The sequence below is a fragment of the Acanthaster planci genome, linkage group LG02 (genome assembly GCF_054643075.1).
Source record: "Acanthaster planci isolate LZ-2023a linkage group LG02, COTS_SCS, whole genome shotgun sequence".
Lineage (NCBI taxonomy): Eukaryota > Metazoa > Echinodermata > Asteroidea > Valvatida > Acanthasteridae > Acanthaster > Acanthaster planci.
In genome coordinates, this window is record NC_141778.1 from 34,861,347 (window position 1) to 34,881,155 (window position 19,809).

The following is a 19,809-nucleotide window of genomic DNA, read 5'->3' on the forward strand; positions in this document are numbered from 1 at the left end:
CCAATCTGGGGGAGGCAACAGGGGTTATGGCCACTCAAAGCAACTAAGAAAAAATATTAAAAAAAAAAATCGGAGAAAGGCAACTTTGGGTTTGATTTCAATTCTCTTCCTCCCAACTGAAACTTTTAAAATACATGTACCCCAAATGTAGCACTGTCGCTCGAAAAGGGCCATAAATGTCACAAAACATTCCTATTTTGTTACCACCCCAAACGTGGTCCTAGATCCACCCTTGCTACAAGGCAATTCGGCAACATCAGTGACCTCCTCAAGGGCTTGCACACATACTTAAGGGAAACGCAAGTCCTGGTCCGAAAATTCCAAGCACTTTAATATAAAGGAGTTTATTCACGTATGCTGCAACAATGCTCACTAAATAAATCATACAAAGACAACCGAGTTTACAGTTAACGTGTATTTTATTTCTAGTACTAGATATGAAACGCACATAATTATGCATAAATACAGAGTCAACTTAAGTTATGCCCTTCAAAGGTGTAAGTGCAGGCCAAATAACATAATTGCTAAATAAATCCACAAAGCAAAAATCACAACTTGTAACACATACACTGTGACAAGGTAACAAAAGCATTTTTGAAGCTATGCGGAAACAGTGCGTTTTTCAGTAGCAAACAGTGATTGTTAAGCAATTTTTAAATTTTACAATGACTTAAGCAAAACAAATGTTACTGTTAATCAAGCTGACATATTGATGTATACTTGCATTCATAATATTTACCAGGGAAAAGTATGAAAAGAGGCAAATATTCACTACGTTTCTGTAAATTTGTTTGTATCAGTCTGGTTATCTGAGAACTGAAAGCTTTCAAAAACTTTCTGAATCAGGAGAAAGTAGAGATATTAAAGTTAAACTTCTTACAACACTTTCAAAAACTTATGTTGAGATAAAAAAAATTATGTGGAATGCATTCATGTCATTCGTAACCAGGAAAGACAGACAATACTGTGCTGACCTCTAAAAGCCAAGCAAAAAGGGCAAAATAAATATTTTATGAGCAAATTAAAGCCTACAACTTACAAAAGTCAATACACAATATATAGGGCATCCAGATATGAAAAAGAGCCATTTTTAAACAGGTAATTACTCGCGCTTACACTATTAATCCCACATGAAACCTCTCTGAATAGATGTTTTACAAGGGACTGCTAATACATGTTCATAACTGGGATCAATCAGGAACAAGTCCCTTGAATACCATGCCACAAGACGTAAAAAAAAACAGTAAGACGATCCAAATGACAAAAAGCACTCTGCTTTTCATTTTACAGACTCTTATCTTTCCTATGTAACCTTTCTGTTACTTTTTTTTGGGGGGGAGGGGGTAGATACTGAACATAACAATGTATTATTTACATACTGAGAAGGGGGACAGAGGGAGTTGGATTGGGGAGGGGCTAAAACAGTGTGGAGTGTGGGTGATTGACATAATTGCTTCTTCTAAGTGATTTTAGGAATTACAAACCTTCAAAACTGGGAACTAAATGTTAAAAAAGCTGGTAGGAACTGATGAAACTAGGATTTACTCTAAATAAGGAGTGGTGCATCATGAAAATCCTTTTTAAGGTTTTATATACAATAGGTCTTTCAGCTTAAATATGTCATCATTTTCCTATTAGTGTTCTGTGAATATCCTCAATAAATAACACAGGGGAATCGAATCCACTGTGCATCTCACACTTCCATAGCAACAATGATTGAACACAAAGGAAATAAAAGCATAACAGACAGTCAGTATGTTGGCAACACCAGTGTAAAATCAATCAGTTTTGAAATTTGATTTATCCGTTGACTGACCTTTTTCAGTGATATGACACACACTTATTCTGTTTTAAAATCACATTACGTAACAAACTAACTGTAGCTTCCAATCTTAAAAAGTTCAATCAATCATAACATTTCTCAGGTTTCACACCATTTAAACTAAAAGGTCTGTCTAACTAATGAATCCAACAGGCAGGTCTTCTTACACCAGTTTTAAATAGGTCTGATCTGCCACAACAATTATGAGCCAAATTTAACACTATAAAGCAGCAGCATCCAGTTCACACAAATATTACAACTGCTGGTGCTCAAGTTACCTTCTTGTAAAAGTGGCCATTTTAAAGGGCTCAACCAAAACTGATTTGGTTTGAACCAGTTCAAAATGATCTCAGCATCTTGAATCACTTAGAACATCACCAATCATGTGTCAGCAAGTTTAAGCAGGTTATACCTTAAATTCTGATTCACTTGAACCAGTTCAAACCAGACCTGAAACAGATCAGTGACTTAGAACCCATTCAAGACAACTTGATCCGTCAAACACCAAGTTTTTTCACAGTAATGGTCCATTTGGAGCCCAGGTAAATATAAATCAGGTTGAAGCAAACCCAAGGTTTAACAAGAGTTGACTACGTGGTACAAGTGAAGCCCTATCAACTGAGTACTTCATTCTTATCTAATTAATCTGCTTACTTCTTCTTCTTGGACTTGTTGCGAGGATCTGGAGCAGCTTCAGCCTTTCTCTTCTCTCCTTTCCCCTGATATTGGAGACAAGGCAGAACTGAAATCAGTTATATGACACAACTTTGCAATTCATTATTCTGCTTCAATGAGAATAAACAAAAACCTGACGATGGAAAATCAGTCATGCAAAAAGTTCACTTCCTCAGAACAAAAACGATAATTGTGAGAGAACATGTAAATCTATCATCAACTGCTGGTTTCAATTTCTTGACAATCCGGTGTGTCAGGATGACAACGTGCAAAAATAATATGTGCCTTTCGTCTCCAACATGGGTATCTTGTTGAATTCCACATTTGAAAGGACGGTCTACATAGCAACTGATGTCAATGAAACTCTTCCGCATTTCACTGTCAGAAAATTGATCTGTGCCGCTAGCACAGTCAAGCTCTAAGTAGCTAGAACCCCCCTCCTAATTTTTTTCACCTTTGGTGTTGGCATGCCTCCTTTTGCCCTGACCTGTTTCTTTTTCTCGGCCTTCTCACGCTCTTCCAACTCTTGGTTCTCACGCTCAATCAATGTGATCAGTGTGTTGCAGCGTCTTTGCAGCTCCTAAATTAAAATGAAAAAGATGGTCTGAAAAGACTGAAAGTAAAATTTTCAAAATCAAATTGATAGGAATTAAGGTCACTTCTCGATTGGTCCCTACCTGAGGCATTGGGTCAACAATTTTTTGATGCCAAATCCAACTCCAGTATATTTTCAAAGACCCATATCAAAGCAGTAATTATTAACATGACATACATCTCTTTCAGCTGCACAACATACCAGCATTATTATACATTTTAATAAAAAATGGTTTACCATAGCTGTTCGTGACTTCAGAAACCAATCAAATCTGAACTGGGGTGCCTGTCGGACAGCTGTCCGCAGCTCATCGTAGACATTCTCCTTGTCAAAACCCAGCTTGTGCAACATGCAGACCAAGAAGCGATCTTCTTCCTCTGTCCAGTTCTTGCCTTTATTGGTACCGTAGGAGAGACGCAACTGGTGGAAGGGAGCTCGGTACCTAGCCATCTGAAAGGTGAACCAAAAAGGCCAGGCTGGTAATTTTTCTGTCAAACACCACCTGAATAAATCCACGTGATCTGACTGGTGAGTCACTGATCACTTGTCATTGAATTATTCATTCCAACAGCATGTACCACAAAAATAGAAGTTCTAGTCCATGATCCCAAGAAATTTATGAACTTGTTGGTGATCCAGGGATTAAGAAATGCAGAGAATTTTAGGATTTAGTAAGGCACTGTATTGAAACAATGTTTCATATTCGAGCAATGGAAAGAACAGATTTTTTTAGTGACAGATGAAGTCTGTTTGAAAAATCGATCTGTCACCTCAAGAAGTTATTCTTACAATTGCACTCACAAACAGTCATGTTTGGTATGTTTCACAGTACCAACTTATGTGTTTCTATCACATTCAACCCCTTTATAGCGGGTGCCGTCCACAGTTGCGGCTTTGTGTGAGGATTAGTGCATACCACACATACAGTCTATTCACCATGCAGCTGCTGTTCAATGGGACCTGCTGCTGGACAGAGCTTTACATACTGGGCATACCACAGCCCAGCAATCATGTTTAAAAGAATCCCAGCGTGAAGGAGTTAAAAGATCATCCGATGCATCATTAAGTAGGCACAGCACAACAGCAAATCCATTCCGTTCCATTTTTTTCAAACCAACCACCGAGAGACCAAAATATAAAAAACAATTAATTTTGTACCAGGCTTTGCCACGGTAGTAAATGTACAAATTATTATATTTCTCTGGTTTCTGAACAGCTCATGTACTAATTGTTTGCATGCCCTGTCACAAACCAGTTTGAGAGATCACCGCTTTTACCTTGGAGTCTAGGGCCTTCTTGATGCTGATCTTCCGTTGTATCTTGGCTTCTCCTCGTTCTATCTGTGCCATAATCTTTTCAATATCTGTCAGCTCATGACAACGATCCCAGAACACAGCCATGTATTCTTGCACCTGGATTGGAATTCCACCAATGAATATCAACTCTCTATGGCTTGAGTGAGGTCTACTCTCACTCAAAGTAGCTTTTCATTGTCAGTGATAAAAACTCGAACAATCTTCTTCTTGCAATACAAAAATGTGTGGTTGATCTCTTGATCAATGAATTACGATGCTCAGCTGTTGATCAGCGATATCCAAATTTTGTGAGTCAAACAGAATGGAATGTCATTCAAATTAAAGACAAGAGTTGGGAGATAATTATGAAAAAAATCAACTGGGAAGCTTTGTCAAGATTCTGCTACTTCTTCCCCACCTCCAACAAGAGTTGGAGTCGGGTTGGTGTAGTGGCTCTTTCTTCGCCATCTACCTCTGCAACCCAGGTTAAGTCAAACTGAGGTCAGCATGTGGATTGTCCCTGCCTGAATCTGTAGGTTTTCTCCAGAATATATATCTGGGGTTTTCCTCTTTCCTCCCACCTATAAAACTGAACATTGCTTCATTGTATTCTTGATTGTCACTTCATCCTGTAATTGGCAGTAAATACGTTGTTGGATGAACAAAAGTAAATAAAATAAAAAGAGTTGTATTCCTTTTGTGGCCTAAAAGCCCAAGTTAGTGAGCAGAATCCAGTGTATTTCATCACACATGACCAAGGACAGTACCCAACATTTGTCAATCAATAAGGTGTCAATCTTCCAGTCACGACTCTTGAGGCATAGATGTTTGTACTAACCTCTTCAGGTGTCTTCCCCTCTACATCCCTGGAGATGTTGTCCACATCATCTCGTCCATACTTCTCACAGGCTTTAATGAACTGGTTGAAGTCACGCTTGGACCAATTGGTGAAACCCTGGGGAAGGACACATTTAAAAATTTGAACTCGGATTTGTCAATACAACCACAGTTTTAGCTGTCAGAGAGTATTCCCACTCTTGGGAAGATGTTTCAGTCCCTAAGAAACCCTGTTCAGGAGTTCTTGTAGTAGAAACTCCTTACAGCAAAATCTTCTACTTCAAGTCTGTCAGAGTGCAAGAGTCTGTCACTTCAATTCAGGTAAGTATGACAAATCTTGGACTAACAGAGGACAGGGAAATTTTAAGTCAAAGCACTATGGCAAAAGTCCTGACCTGAGTGAGCAAATCTTCCTTCTCTTGCATTTCCTCTTCATTCAATGGCTCGGCCTCATCAATCTTCCTCTGTTCCTCCTTACGAGCCTGTGCTGGATGGGGAACCTCAGGGTTCAGGGGCACCTATCATTTAATCCAAAGTTAATCAAGATTATAAGAAGAAACATCAATGGCTTCACATAATGTACAAATACTAATTTTAGTTGGACAGTCAAGCAAGCTGACAATATTCTACAGAGTAATCACACACAATGACAATCCATTTCATTTATTCCATTCAATCTAATCTTTGAATAAGGCTTGTGATCTTTTCAAACATTAAAATGTATGACCTTAACCACTGTGATTAGAACTTACCAAAAAAAAGCCAACTTCATTTATAATCTTCACAATCACAAATAAACAACCAAGATTTTATTGTATTAGAACACCATTTATTTCATTTTGGGGAGTCAGGTTGGCATAGAACTTCTTTCCTTGCCTTCCGCCCCTGTAGCCCGGGTTTGATTCCTGGTTCAGTCCACATGTGGATTGGGTTTTTCAGTCCTTTCCTGATTCCACAGGTATTTACTTAGAACATTTTTCTGGGGTTTTCCTCCCACCTCTAAAACTGTAACTGCTTCTCACTGTCTCCTCTCTACAGATTTCTTCATGCTTGCATGCTAAAGTACCCAAGGTGCTTTTGAAGAATCCTTGGTTTCATTACCTTAACTTAACTTAATAAAAATAATAATAGATCAGGGATTCATTAAATTGAACCAAAATTTGTGTCTTGCTCTGGTATATTGTGCATATATTTCTTGGAGGGAAATTTACAAAATCATAAAAGATCCACAAACCTTATAGCCAATCATCTTCCTGTATGAATAAATCTCCTTGTCCAGAAGTTCAAAGAGCCTCGGAGGGAAGAATTGAAAATCTTGGACATTGGGCTGTTTAGGAGGCCTTGGTGCCTGCAGAATAAAGGAATATAATTCACTTTTGCTGTTACTGAAAATCAAATCCAGATTTCAAAGGCAGTAATGGGACATCCATTTCTAAGCATCCCTCCAACTACTGAATGTCTATATCTCATAAGCAAGGGAGTTGCTTGTCACTAGCATCCTATCTCAAAAGAAACTAGAATGGCTCGCTGCTTGTTTTGAATTTGAATTTCTTTCCTGTAATAACAGGAAAGAAAGAGACATCCAAGTTATACAAATATGGTTACTAAATTAAACAAGAAACACTAAACAAGCTTCATCAAAAAATTTTACAAGATAGGTTGACATATGACTGCAATACAGACGTACAAGATATTTTATAGACCTAAGCAATAAAAACCTAGTTAATGCTGTGTGCAGACTGTGTTGAAAGGTGACTGTTGTTTAAAAGTGAATCAACAAAGACCACCAACAGGGGAGATACAGGTACAAAGGCTTCACAGTTCTTTACAGGAGAGAGGAATGTCTATAGAATGTGGGTCCATTACAGTTGGACTAGACCTGAATGATTATATAAGCAGCACGTTTGTGAGTTTGATGCATAATTAAAATTCCTCTAAAGTACAGTTTTGCTCTTTGTATCCAACCCCATCATCCTATCCTCTATAATTCCACCCCATCATCCCGTATCTACCATGTCTACTTTGACTCCAACCCTTAATCCCATCTATCTCCAAACCCACATCCACCTTATCCTTCCATCCATATCCTACTCCACCCCTCCATTATCCTACCCATCTCTTACTCCACCCCTCCCCATCATCCTGCCCATCTCCTACTCTGCCCCCTTCCCATCATCCTGCCCATCTCCTACTCTGCCCCCTTCCCATCATCCTACCCATCTCCTACTCTGCCCCCTTCCCATCATCCTACCCATCTCCTACTCTGCCCCCTTCCCATCATCCTATCCATCTCTTATTCTGCCCCTTCTCCATTATCCTATCCATTTCCTACTCTGCCCCCTTCCCATCATCCTATCCATTTCCTACTTTACCCCCTTCCCATCATCCTACCCATCTCCTACTCTGCCCCCTTCCCATCATCCTATCCATCTCCTATTCCACCCTTTCCCCATCATCCTATCCATCTCCTACTCCCCCCCCTCCCCATCATCCTATCCATTTCCTACTTTACCCCCTTCCCATCATCCTATCCATTTCTTACTCTGCCCCCTCCCCATCATCCTATCCATCTCCTACTCTGCCCCCTCCCCATCATCCTATCCATCTCCTACTCCACCCCTTCCCCATCACCCCATTCATCTCCTACTTCACCCCTTCCTCATCATTTCCTTCACTTCTTACTCTGGCTGTCCCATCATCCCACTAATCCAGCCCAACCATTACACCAACCTTATCCAGCATTTCATCCACTTTCTACATACATGTACCTTGTCCCCATGATCCTCCTCCTACAGGTACCCCTCCCCCAACAAACATCCTGTCACTTGGAGTCCCCACCCCCCATCCCTTACATTTTTCCCACATACTGCACATGTACATTTTTACGAGTCTAAACACTGTCTTTCAATACACACATGTACATTACAGGAGTGCTCAGTACAGATGTACTGTATGTACTACAGGGTAAGTACACAATACAACTCAAAACGTTAACATTCAACTTTCATAATTTTTTCATTAAATTCAGAAGTTGCTAAGTATTAATTCCATATGAGACTATTTAAATACTGATGGAGTTTCAAGAAGAAGCAAACAAGCAATCAGTGGCACATTTTAACACCTATGGACCTGCAAGGAAAAACTTTAACATTTGAGAACGGCCGGCCGGCCGGACGATAGAAGATGGTAATCGGTAAAACATAGGCTAACACTTGCTTTGCAGCTTGCCCAAAACAGTATTCTTCAGTGTTATCCACTTCGTGCAGGGGCATTTTTCAATGTTAAAGATGTTGGGCTGGCATGACTATCATTTTTTCCGTTTTCAAAATCCTTCAAAAATTCATCGTTTCATTTAACGGCCCCACAAAGTAATCTTTAGGCACCACTCTAAGTTGATAGGTGACCTTCATTGACGCCCGAGTATTTCAGCCAGGCCTGCAGCCTTGTAAACAGAGCCCAGATTGTGCGGTGCTATGTAACTGTCTTTTGTTCACGAACCTGGCTCAGTGCACTGCTGACCTCTTTACAATAGGGGCCAGATTAGCGTGCAGCAGTGCTGTGTGGCTCATCGCTGCGGTGGTGGAGCGCTTTTGTCCCCGGTGGTAATCCGCTCGCTCTCAATGCCCCAAACCCTGGTATTGGGTTTCAAAACAAGGCTGGATTATCACCACTTTTGAGAGTGAAAAATGCCGGTAATGCCCAGCAGCCTGGTCTTTTGTTCGGAGTACGGTCTTTTGTTACAGGGCCCTGTTTCCTTTGTCCGAGTTCGGAGACCCCGGCCACCCATATAAACCATACGTCTCCGATCCCGGAGTCCCCGGCAGTAAGTCGTTCAGTTTCCAAGAAACCAGGCTAACCACCACATTGCACCCTTTAGTCTGTAATGACCTTGTCACTTATGTATTTGGACACATACCTTTGGTGCTTTGGGCTCACTGACTCTCAGTGCTTCCCTGAAGTATGCATCTACAGCGTAGTTTGCCTTGCGTTCTCTCTTTGGTGGCTCAATCCAGTTGATGCTCGTATTTTTCTGTTTCTCTCGGAAGTCTTGACCCTCAAAGGAGTAGATGCTTTCGTTGGTGTCCAGGGTAAAGTTGCCCAAAGCTGACTCGCCCAATTTCTCCAATTTCTTCTTCATCTCTTCTGTCTGTTTGTGAAAATAAAGCAAACTTTCTAATTTTGTCGGTGCCGTTGCTCACATTTTGCATTTTAGAGTTGACAACATAAACACTATGCACGCACATGATGTTATCAAGTCTATTCTAAAGAAAAAGACTCACAACTCTCTTAAAAAAGAAAGACTTAACTAAGTAATTTGTGTTGACTTTGTGTTAATGTAATTTGTTTTGGAATAGTAGACTGGCAGTACCTTTTTAGCACCTCTCTCCAAGATGCCATCAATATCCTCATCTGTGACAGTAGAATCCTTGGAGGAGAAGATGAAGTTAGCTCCATATCGGATCATAGCAAGAGCTTCATCCTTATTTACCTTCACGTTCTGATCCACCAGACGACCTGTTAGGTGAAAAGATTTTATCACACTTCAGGTTACAACAGTGGCATTAGCTTCTGGTCAAAAGGCAGACCTGATCATCTTGCGAACTGTTCCCACAGAAAGTGCTCAAGTACATTTAATGCATGTTTTTTGTCATCATAAATCTTATTGACTAACACCATACAATGGTAACTACTCTCCCACACGAATGAGGCAGCATACCTCATTTAACCTCAAATGATCAGGTGCAGCCCCACTAATTTTTCAAGAGGTGCCGTACCTTCTACAAATACCCAACTACACAGGTACCAACCTAGATACTGCATATTTTAATTCATGGTAATAGCTTACTAGAGGGTGAAAAATATAACGTGTTGAGCTGGGCTGACTTAAATCTTCCAAGTCAAAATGGCTACAGGTTAATAGCCTTAGTTAAACTAAAACACAAAGCAGAGCAAACAGATATTTTTGCTATGCTTTATTTAGTTTTGATTCAATAAACAAAAAACAACCATCACGTCAAGAAAGGGCCAAGACGACCATATATTCTTTATAGTGTTTCTCTGGAAATACTCACCTGCCTGAATGACAATATTGTCAAGTCGTAATTTCATCTCAGCCCTCTCCACAATGCGCTCCTCCACGGTGTTCTCAGTGATTAAACGGAAGACACGGACCTGCTTTTTCTGTCCAATACGATGAGCGCGATCCTACATTGATGTAATCATCAACGGACATTAATGTGCTAATCTTGAGTGACACATTTTGGTGTGACAAAAAGCCCCGTATGTGCACTTTTTGGCCAGACACACTAGATTTTTGTGGAGGGGTGGAGTAGGGGAGGTGCCTTGATAACATTTAGGGGTGAGAGACACTGTTCAATTTGACAGTCTCACTGCAATATGCAGTTTCCTAAGGACAAACTCACTCACGTGCTTGGATTTGCGTACAGCTATTAAGTGACAACTGGATTCAGCACAGGGAGAAAATCACTGGTATTGACAGGATATAAACCTTGAGAAATTCAGTACTATCACCACACAATGACTGTTAAGGCAACAGAAATGTTATTACAAAATTAGCCAAAGTACAATAATATTTCACAGGTTCCAAACCCTCTCAACAGTCCCATCTTCAAATACTTTTTCAGAACATTTTAGTACTGGCCTTTCACTAGGATGATACTGAGTTTCCTCAACTTCTCTTTTTTTCCCTCTGAGTTTTGCCAGAAGCAACTCACCATAGCCTGAAGATCCACCTGAGGATTCCAATCACTGTCATACAGGACAACTATGTCAGCAGTAGCTAAGTTGATACCCAGACCACCGGCCCTTGTGCTTAGCATGAAGACAAATTTGTCACTACCCGGCATGTTGAAATTATTAATGCTCCTCTGAAAATTGAGAAAGCAAGTTAACTGAAGTAAAAAACTATTGGAGTCTGTTTAGTTACTGGAACTTTAACTAAGGCACATATTGTCAATAAATATTACATACATTTTTTAGACCATATTACACTACAAACATAACTATAACTTGATGCAAAGCCTTATCTTACATATCTAATAACTTAAGAGAGCACTATGCTGACCTGTCTGTCCTCGTGGGGGGTTTGTCCATCCAATCGGCAGTAACTGTGACCTCGCCAGGTGCAATAATCCTCCAAGATGTCCAAGACACGAGTCATTTGGCTGAAGATGAGGACTCGCGAGCCTGAAAACAAACAAGAGGAAGAAATCAAATTGAAGAAAGGTCAAGCGCAACGTCAACTAATGCAATCTTGATCAGGCTACAAGTGACTGTGAAAGGTTCCAGAAAGGGTCAAGAGAGCTTTTAATTGACTTCGAAAATGATACATTCTGGGTGTGTCCCGTAACATTAGCTTGTATCAGAACTCTGCAAGCCTTTGACCAAACTCAAGATAAAACCTCCTACTTCTATTTGTATTCAAACTCACCATCTTCTTTAAGTTTACCCAGGAGTTTGTCAAGGACCACGAGTTTGCCTGCGTTGTCTACCAGATGCTTATCAGTGGTGAATGGAGGGCCAGGTTCAGCACCATCAAACAGGTAAGGATGGTTGCAGCATTTACGCAGGTGCATCAGAATATTCATTAAACGAACTTTCTCTATCTTGCCCGCCCCGTTGACAACGTCAATATCCTTCATTAGAATTTTGGTGTACCTGAGGATACACAAAGACAGGATTGAAAGAAAAAACAGCTGTTTCTTACAAAAATTGCAAATGTAAATAGGAAAACATAAAATCAGGCATTTTAACATGAGAAAAGGTTGTGGAACCTACCCTCACCAAAGTTAATATTTTGATGATTTCTTTGGAATAAATTGTGTCATCACCTCAAAGAGGATCAGTAACAGCCTGGCGTTAATTTCAGTGCCTGACCTCTCGCTTTATTACAGATTACTGGGTGCTAATCATGGTTTGTCAGATGCAAAAGCGCCAGTCGCTTAGCCCCTTCGCGCCGAGAGATGGTAAGAGCCGCCATAAAAATTGAGATCCTCGGCCCTCTTTTCAGCTATTATTCTCAAGTGAACATGGTGAAAGAAGGCAGACCCTGGCTCTTGTATACATGGTGATTGGCCTTTGTGTGTAGCCCAGAAATGAAAAGACTGAATTTGCATCATAATCACCAGCTTCACAATAGTCCCCACTTTGAAAAGAGGCAACGGGAATGCGAAAGCGCGAGTAAAGCCGCATGCCACCGAACAATGAGCCTTTTCACTGTGAAATTCAAAGCGTGCAGAGCACGCAGGGCCACAAACCGAGAATTTGCAGTTTGGCAGGTGGCCTTCGTGGCCAAGCGAGGGCGGAATTCTTGGAGTCGGCTTTCGGAAAAAAAATCCCGTCATTAAAGGGTTAATGTCGACCCCTGGCTACTGATTGAGATACGCCAGATACGAAGTCATAAAATCAACTCTGCTTTAAACTGGCCTGTTCTTGCACTGAAAACTGGCTCTTTTCATACACACTTGGCTCCTGACAGGCAAACCCCTACTTCACTTGGGGCTTGATGCTCCTTGAGAGGTGAGTGCAGAGAATGCGCCACCAGTTTCCTACATCAAGGAGGAGCGAGAAATGCCTAAGGAGTTAGGTTAAGAAGTTCCTACCATTCTCGCTGCATCTTGCTCAGACCGACATAGATCTTGGTTTCTTTCTTGGGTAGTAGGCCTCTCTCTACATCTGACTTCAGACGTCTCAACAAAAATGGCCGCAGAACCTGGAAGGGAAAAGACAGGCCATGAAACATAAGAGCGAGCACATACTAAATTTCTATCATTGTTGCACAATGGGATCACTCTTCTAACAGAACTCAAACACTGTAAGCTTCGAAGCATAAAAGTAATATGCAAGACTTCTGCAGTACGGGTACCATGCACTTGCTTTACGACCTTTCAGTTTTAAGAAAAGAAAAAAAGCTATTGCTAAGTGAAGGTGCTCAGCATCCACACTGAAACTGAATTTCTCAAGGGTGATTATGGTAAATGGTTCAGAAAATAGCGCACGCAGATTAATCAGAAATTTGATACATGCCCTGTGATTCTCTCATGTGTCATCAGTTAACATTAAATGTCTTTTGCCCATGTTTCAGTTCCCAAGGTCCTTTATCACAAGGCTTCATTAGCTGAGATTTCTGTCCATACTTACCGCATGTAAGCGAGACACCAAATGGGTATTGTCAGTATCCAGACAACCCTCTGTTGAGAACCAGGCATCAAAGTCCTCCGAAGAATTGAAGACATCAGGGAGTAGAAAGTTCAAAAGTGACCACAACTCATGCAGGTTGTTCTGAAGCGGGGTACCAGTCAGTAGCAGACGGTTTGTTGTCTTGAACTCACGCACAATCTCTGAAAGCTATCAAACACAGAACCAAGAAAGTTCGTATCAAATATACTACTGCCAACTGTAAAAAACATACTTCTAGAACAAAAGCTAGTATTCCATAACAACGCTTTTAGCAAGGTGACCAACAGTTTTAGCTTGGTGACCAACGGTTCAGGTATTGTCAGCGTTCATTCTCCTGAGCAGGTCTACAATGTTAACCGGTCAAGCATCTTATTATTCCCATTCATAAATACCTTTGTGGTGAAAAAGATATAACAAGTTTAAACCTTAATTATGTCCAATGTTTTTGTTTAACAATTTTGCTTCATTAAAAGAAAAAACCTCTAGCCATGTTATGGTATGTTTCTCCTGCAAGCAGTCATAAAAATTTCCTTATGTGGGGATTGGTCCACCTGGTGCTTACTCCATGAGGTGGTAGACAGTCAGCTGGTGCTTAATCACCTGTTGAAGACCGGCCAAGTATATGGCTCTCGATCAAAAGGAATGGCTAAGCTGTCTTATGTTTTCATGAATTTCACACAAACGTTATTATTAGCGAACAATTTAAACATTATCATTACAGAATTTTTTTTTATTTGTTCTACTGACGCTTTCAGTCACTTTCATTTTCAAAAGTTATATTTTGCTAAAGCTTAATGCTGCCATACCTTTGACTTTTCATTCTTGATGCGGTGCGCCTCATCAATGACTAAATAACGCCAGTTGAACTTCTTAAAGACAGATTTCTCCCTGATTGCCATCTCATAGGAAGTGATGCAAACATCCCACTCTCCTGGCATCATGACATCTCGTATAATTGCTGCCTGAAGGTGGAAAAGATAATCATCTTTCAATTTTTTTCAAGTGGTAACTTCAATTAAGAAGTGATAGTCATGCTTTTGATGCTTTTTCTTGCCTGGTTTCCTACATCCTACTCACCCTCGTATTCTGATCTCCTATGAGGCACACCCCTCGTAGTGATGGACACCAGCGTTCTATCTCTGCCATCCAATTGGCTAATGTGGACTTGGGACAGATGATCAGATGAGGGCTGGGGATGTTACGGTAATGCTTCATGTAACCCAGGAGAGAGATGGTCTGAAGAGTCTTACCAAGACCCTGCAGGCAAAGGGCAGAAAGAATGCTCAAAGTTTCCTTCAAATAACATAAGGATTAAGGATTTCAGAGGTTTAGTCCATTCCACAACTGTGAGAATAGATTAGGGGAAAAAAATACACAAGATAATCTGTAGCCAAGTGGGCGGGGGCAAACACTTTAAAAGGGTAACACTGACATATATCAAGGCTTTTTAATTCAGTTATGCATAAAATGTGTAAGACATTATTTTTATGATTTAGTGCAACAAACCATTTCATCTGCCAATATGCCATTAATGCCATGTTCATAAAGGGAAATCATCCAGTTGAGGCCTCGGATCTGGTAATCACGCATCTCTCCATTCTTGATGTATGATGGCGACTTCTCAAACTGAGTAATAACGCTGGTAGCCTTGCGAGACTCCATCAACAGCTCCTCATCTTCTTCCTGCTCAGTCATACGGTGGCGGTGGCTGTAGGGAACCAGTGACATATTGATTGTTCAACTGATCTCTTCTTGAACACAAAGCCAAACAGGTTCTTATATCTCAATTTCAATCTCAACATGGGATTTTAAATATGAACCTCGGCTTGGATTTACAATATCATTCCGAGTCTCCTTTCCCTCCCTGTTCCTTGTTCACAAAACGACTTTATTAAAGAAACAAGACTGTACTACTATTTTTTAAAAAGGCAGACACTGAAAATGAACCAAGTGTAATAATGACTCACTCTCCAACTGAGGAGAGTTTGGCTTTTTCATCTTTCTTGGTGCGAGGTCTCCCAGGTTTCAGTTTGAGTGGGCTTGTTGGAGACTTCACACTGCTAGTAGTACTCATGAAATGAGTGAAGATCTCTGTCTGCTGGAGAAGGAATCCAAACCTGGTGGCACGGTCCTTGGCCTTTGGGGAAAGCACAAGAGTTGTCACTTGAATCTGTGGCTTAGTCTGCAAATCATGTCACAGATGCAACTTGCACGTTGAAGATGTAAAATGCAAACCAAGTTTAGGGTATTTTCCCAGCAAAGTTTGAGTATCAGCTACATACAGCAGGGGTCGAAATTCACAGTGGTCTGCCGGCCCAGGGCCACAGAGAAATTCATCGGGCTACTGCATTCTCCAAAAAGATGGCCCGGCGGGACAGTGGTCATTTGAGGAACAGTGCCACATTTTCAAAACTTTCACCACATTTTACGACTCGTGTTTCAAATCACTGGCGCAGCACTTTCGAGTCCATGGTATAATTGCATAGTCCACGCAGCCCTGATTGCAGGCTATAATGCGCCGGGCTCGTGTGCCACATATACAAGTAGCACGCGGGACGACATTCTGTTCATTGCACGGACGTGCATACAGCCCATACACGTGCGAATGACCTGAGTACTGACAGACCTGCCAACCTTTAGAATCGCAAAAGTGTCTTAGGAGGTTCCAAAATGTGTACTTTTTCTACAACAAGCAAACTGGGATGCAATTTTGCTCTCTGGAAACATCGTCTCTACTATGTCTGTGAAATCATCTGACGACACGAATGGCAGATTGTGCTGAAAAACGTAATCTGTCCAAAGGGTCGCTGCTCTAATCATGCTTAAATCTTCAGAAGACATGAACTTTCTGATGCTGTGGGTCGCATTCTTCGTTTCAGCATGGTTTCAGCGATGTCGCGGTGCAGCTGTAGAGTTGCGTGTGTATACGGTGATTGTGCAATGCTATTTTAACTGGGATGCATGGATAGTTGCCACATTAACATCATGTCTTCTTTGGCAGTGGCACGACACAGCAGGAACCAGTGAAGACTTGCTTCTATACATCGAGAAATACTGTGTGTGTATTTTCACCACAGCAATAGCAAATTGGGAAGGGAACTTGTGAAAATAATGGAACTTTCTTTCCAAATGTTGTGAATGTAAGCAGGCAAACAAAAATACAAGCTTTTAGATGTGAAAAAATTGTTGAGAGGTATTTTGTGAAGACAGGAAAGATAAGATCTTTTTGTCCTTTCTAATTTTTAAATGTGTTTTTCTAACTTACCAATATGAATTTTACGGTCACGCCAAAAAGTTAGGATCAGTCACGTATCCAGAAGCAGAACTATTTTTTGGCCTTAAAAAGTGCATTTAAGTCCAACCAGACTGGCCAATCAGCTGTTTTGGTAAAGAAGTTGGACTGACGCAAATGGGCATGTGTGGTGGGCCTGATTGATTTCATTACATGTACTCAACCTGGGCCACCAAATTTTCACATGGGAAATCTAACACACTTGTATGGACAAGACTTATTGAGAAGTTATTTTGAACCAGCCTACAATTGGAGGGTGGGTCTTCAGTAATGGCTACAGCGTGCAATTAAGTGTGAGTCTTCTGTCGTGGCTTCAGCCAGTTCCCATCCAGTCATGAGTATATCTCGAGCAGCAGCCAAGTAATTGCAATATGACCTCACAATTGACTAGTCCCTCAGAGTTCTTACCATTTTGGCATCATATTCTGCTTTCGTCTCTCCAGTGTCATTGCCCTTTGGTGGACTTTTCAACTTGAAAGGAGGCTAGAATATTTGAACAGAAAATAAACTTGATTAAGGTTCACGACAAACCTAAAAAATGGCTTTAAAATGATTTTCTACATACATGTAATCTGGTCGTACGTATCTATTTTCTACTTCTTAAAATGGCTGCATTGGCTTAAAACAAATCATTACTGTTATCAACAAGTCTTGGATGTAGGCCTAATCCAAACTGCTCCTTTGCTTCACTGGAACCTGGTGTGAATCACACAGCAGCCTGTAAAGTATGACCAACAGATCGAGTATGCAAGTTCTCACTGCTGGCCAGATGTGCAACTTATTGTGTGGCTATTGGCAAATCATTGTGGTTCACAAGAAACAGTCATTGCATCAGACCTCCTGCCATGCGAGACCTCAAAAGAACATTTTAAGCATGGCCACCATTGATTGAATGTTGTGGGTGCTGTGGAAATGCAATCAATGGCCAAATTTCTTGTAAATTGGAGGTAAGGTTCTTGATAAATCTGGTTGGGATAAGCTGATAGATCATACAAAAACTCCCAAATCTGGATATTTGACCATTATCTAGGGCTGCCAGGATCTGTACAGGAAAGGATTAATTAAATGGATGACAATAATTTTTCCACAGGACCTATCAAACATCTGGAAACAGTAAATGTTCTAAATTGTCAAATTTAGTAGTGAAAATATTGAGGTATTCACTAAGAAAGCAATTAGATTTTTACAAGCCAGTCTTATGAGGTTTGTGCACAGGGGTTCAAGAGGCTTGGAGTTCTTTCCTCTTTAAATTCTCAACAAGCACATGCATTATGAGGGCATAAAGCCTTGGTTAGGAGCGAAACAATAACATGGCCACATTTGGCACAGTTAGTCAACAGGGATGTGTGATTGCTAAATTTTTCTGTGACTGGTCAATCTTAGGCCCTTCTGCTTGATAATTCTACAGAAAGAGTTCCATATATGGACATCACAAATTTCTCCTTGCAGCAGTTTGCTACCCATCAGGACATAACGTGTCCTAACAAGGTAAATTTAGCAAGGAAAATATCGAAGCATTTACTTAGAAAACAATTGGGAATTTTCAGACCAGTCCCTTTAGTCTGTGCATAAGACGTCACGTGATGTCCATACAGTGTATGGTACTCTTTCCAATTCTGTCATCAGCCAACTGCCTTCTCTTTCTCACTGACAGTTGTGAAAGATTTTCTTTTTCAAAAAGGGAAGTCTGGTGAGATACGAGTATTTCATGCCAAATCAACAACTTGCGAAGAGCAATCATGTGATCCTGCAGATTGGCCAATCGCTAGCAGCAGCCACTAGGCCTAGTTGAATGGGGCCGAGGCCTACACTGTCCAATGAGACGCCAACCTGAGCACGTATGCGCACTTCGGCAACTGAGTACTCTGTCTATAAATATATATAAGCAATGGCTTCTAATTTGGTCATTGAATTCATTGGCTAACATGGCTAAGCCTTATCGCAAATACAGCATGGGTGATTTTACACAGTAACAGAAAGGTATTGTGGGAAGGAAAAATGAGCAAACAGTGCCCTTTTTTCCTAAACTGCTCACTGCCATGACTGCCAGCCCATGTGTGTGTAAACAGGAACTAACCGTCGCATCTGAACTCCTGGTGCTGTATTTGCATAATGTGGGGTCACGGTTTAGGGGTCACAAAGTTGACGCCATGATGATTCGAGCTGTCAATGTCAATGTGCACGAACGTATGAAGCTCAAAAATTAGCTGCAAATTTCTCAAAGCAGGAGGTAAGATTACGTAGTGAAGGACTCCATTTGTGAAAATACTTTCATTTTGAAGCGCTTGAAAAAGTCAACAAGAATTCCGTATATGGGCATGTGGCTGTAGGGGAGCACAGTGTACCATAGGCCACATTAATGGGGCTACCCTCGGCATAGGGAATTTATGCACAGTTGAAGAATTTCAGCCACAAAATTCTATGAAACCATTTGTAGATTGTAAAAAACCCTCTCTATACTTAACCCTAACCCTCCTCAATCCTTCACCTGTTGGAGGATTGAGGAGGGTTAGGGCTAATATGGCCCATAGGGATTTAAAACAATGCAGTCGCAACATTTGAAAAGAAGGGCATGAAGGGATAGCAGTGCAGAAGAGCAAAAAAGGTGAACCTATTTGGAAGCACATGTAAACAATACAGGCATGACAGGCAATGTAAGTGCGCTGTGTGTAATGCGCACTGAACGCACTGCCACCCATCGTTTCGCCTATCGTTTGCCCTTACTGTTCGAAATCACGGTTATAAACGCAAGACTGACGGTCTATGCGTTTATGTGGGTATTAGAGATAAGGCTAAGTAATTAGTTAGGCCCGCATGTCGTGCGTCAGCAACCCTGACGATAGGCCTTCTGCCATTTTTCGTAAATCCACTTCGCATTGTCTAGAAACATGAGAAAACTGCCAGTAAAACCATGAAGTAATGCTACAGGATTCATACCGGTTGGCCAAAAGGAAGAGGTGGGGCTGGTGCGCCCTGCGATTCTTCACTGTCTGACATTTTGAAGAGTAGAACTGTAAAATCAGTCTGAAACAAAAAAGATACTAGTGACAGAATTTCCCTCTCGCGCCGCACACAAGGACTTGTCGGACAGGCT

General features: G+C 41.0%; 1 protein-coding gene across 2 annotated transcripts; it reads right to left on the bottom strand.

The window, feature by feature from the left end:
- Window positions 1-400: 400 nt before the first annotated feature.
- LOC110990658 (SWI/SNF-related matrix-associated actin-dependent regulator of chromatin subfamily A member 5-like) lies at window positions 401-19,809 on the bottom strand. 2 transcript variants are annotated; one of them, XM_022255732.2, is made up of 21 exons: window positions 19,653-19,809; window positions 17,124-17,198; window positions 15,391-15,560; window positions 14,930-15,131; window positions 14,501-14,680; window positions 14,230-14,385; window positions 13,385-13,591; window positions 12,847-12,956; window positions 11,676-11,902; window positions 11,310-11,431; window positions 10,960-11,112; window positions 10,297-10,429; window positions 9,594-9,739; window positions 9,141-9,371; window positions 6,459-6,572; window positions 5,620-5,742; window positions 5,226-5,342; window positions 4,370-4,504; window positions 3,330-3,542; window positions 2,985-3,077; window positions 401-2,541 (listed from the first exon to the last, which is right to left on the bottom strand). In XM_022255732.2, exons 1-21 carry the CDS (start codon window positions 19,710-19,712, stop codon window positions 2,473-2,475), a joined length of 3,036 nt encoding a protein of 1,011 aa, XP_022111424.1. In that variant the 5' UTR covers window positions 19,713-19,809; the 3' UTR covers window positions 401-2,472. The 2 variants fall into 2 exon arrangements, with proteins under 2 accessions (XP_022111424.1, XP_022111423.1); XM_022255731.2 differs by having other exon boundaries at window positions 2,952-3,077.

Bases quoted from the DNA above. Each gene is read 5' to 3' on its own strand.
- LOC110990658 (XM_022255731.2), bottom strand. From the start codon at position 19,712: ATGTCAGACAGTGAAGAATCGCAGGGCGCACCAGCCCCACCTCTTCCT. The intron at 14,386-14,500 runs GTGAGTAGGATG...TTCCACCTTCAG, and splicing joins TAGGAGATCAGAATACGAGG to GCAGCAATTATACGAGATGT. The intron at 5,343-5,619 runs GTCAGGACTTTT...GTCCTTCCCCAG, and splicing joins AGGAAGATTTGCTCACTCAG to GGTTTCACCAATTGGTCCAA.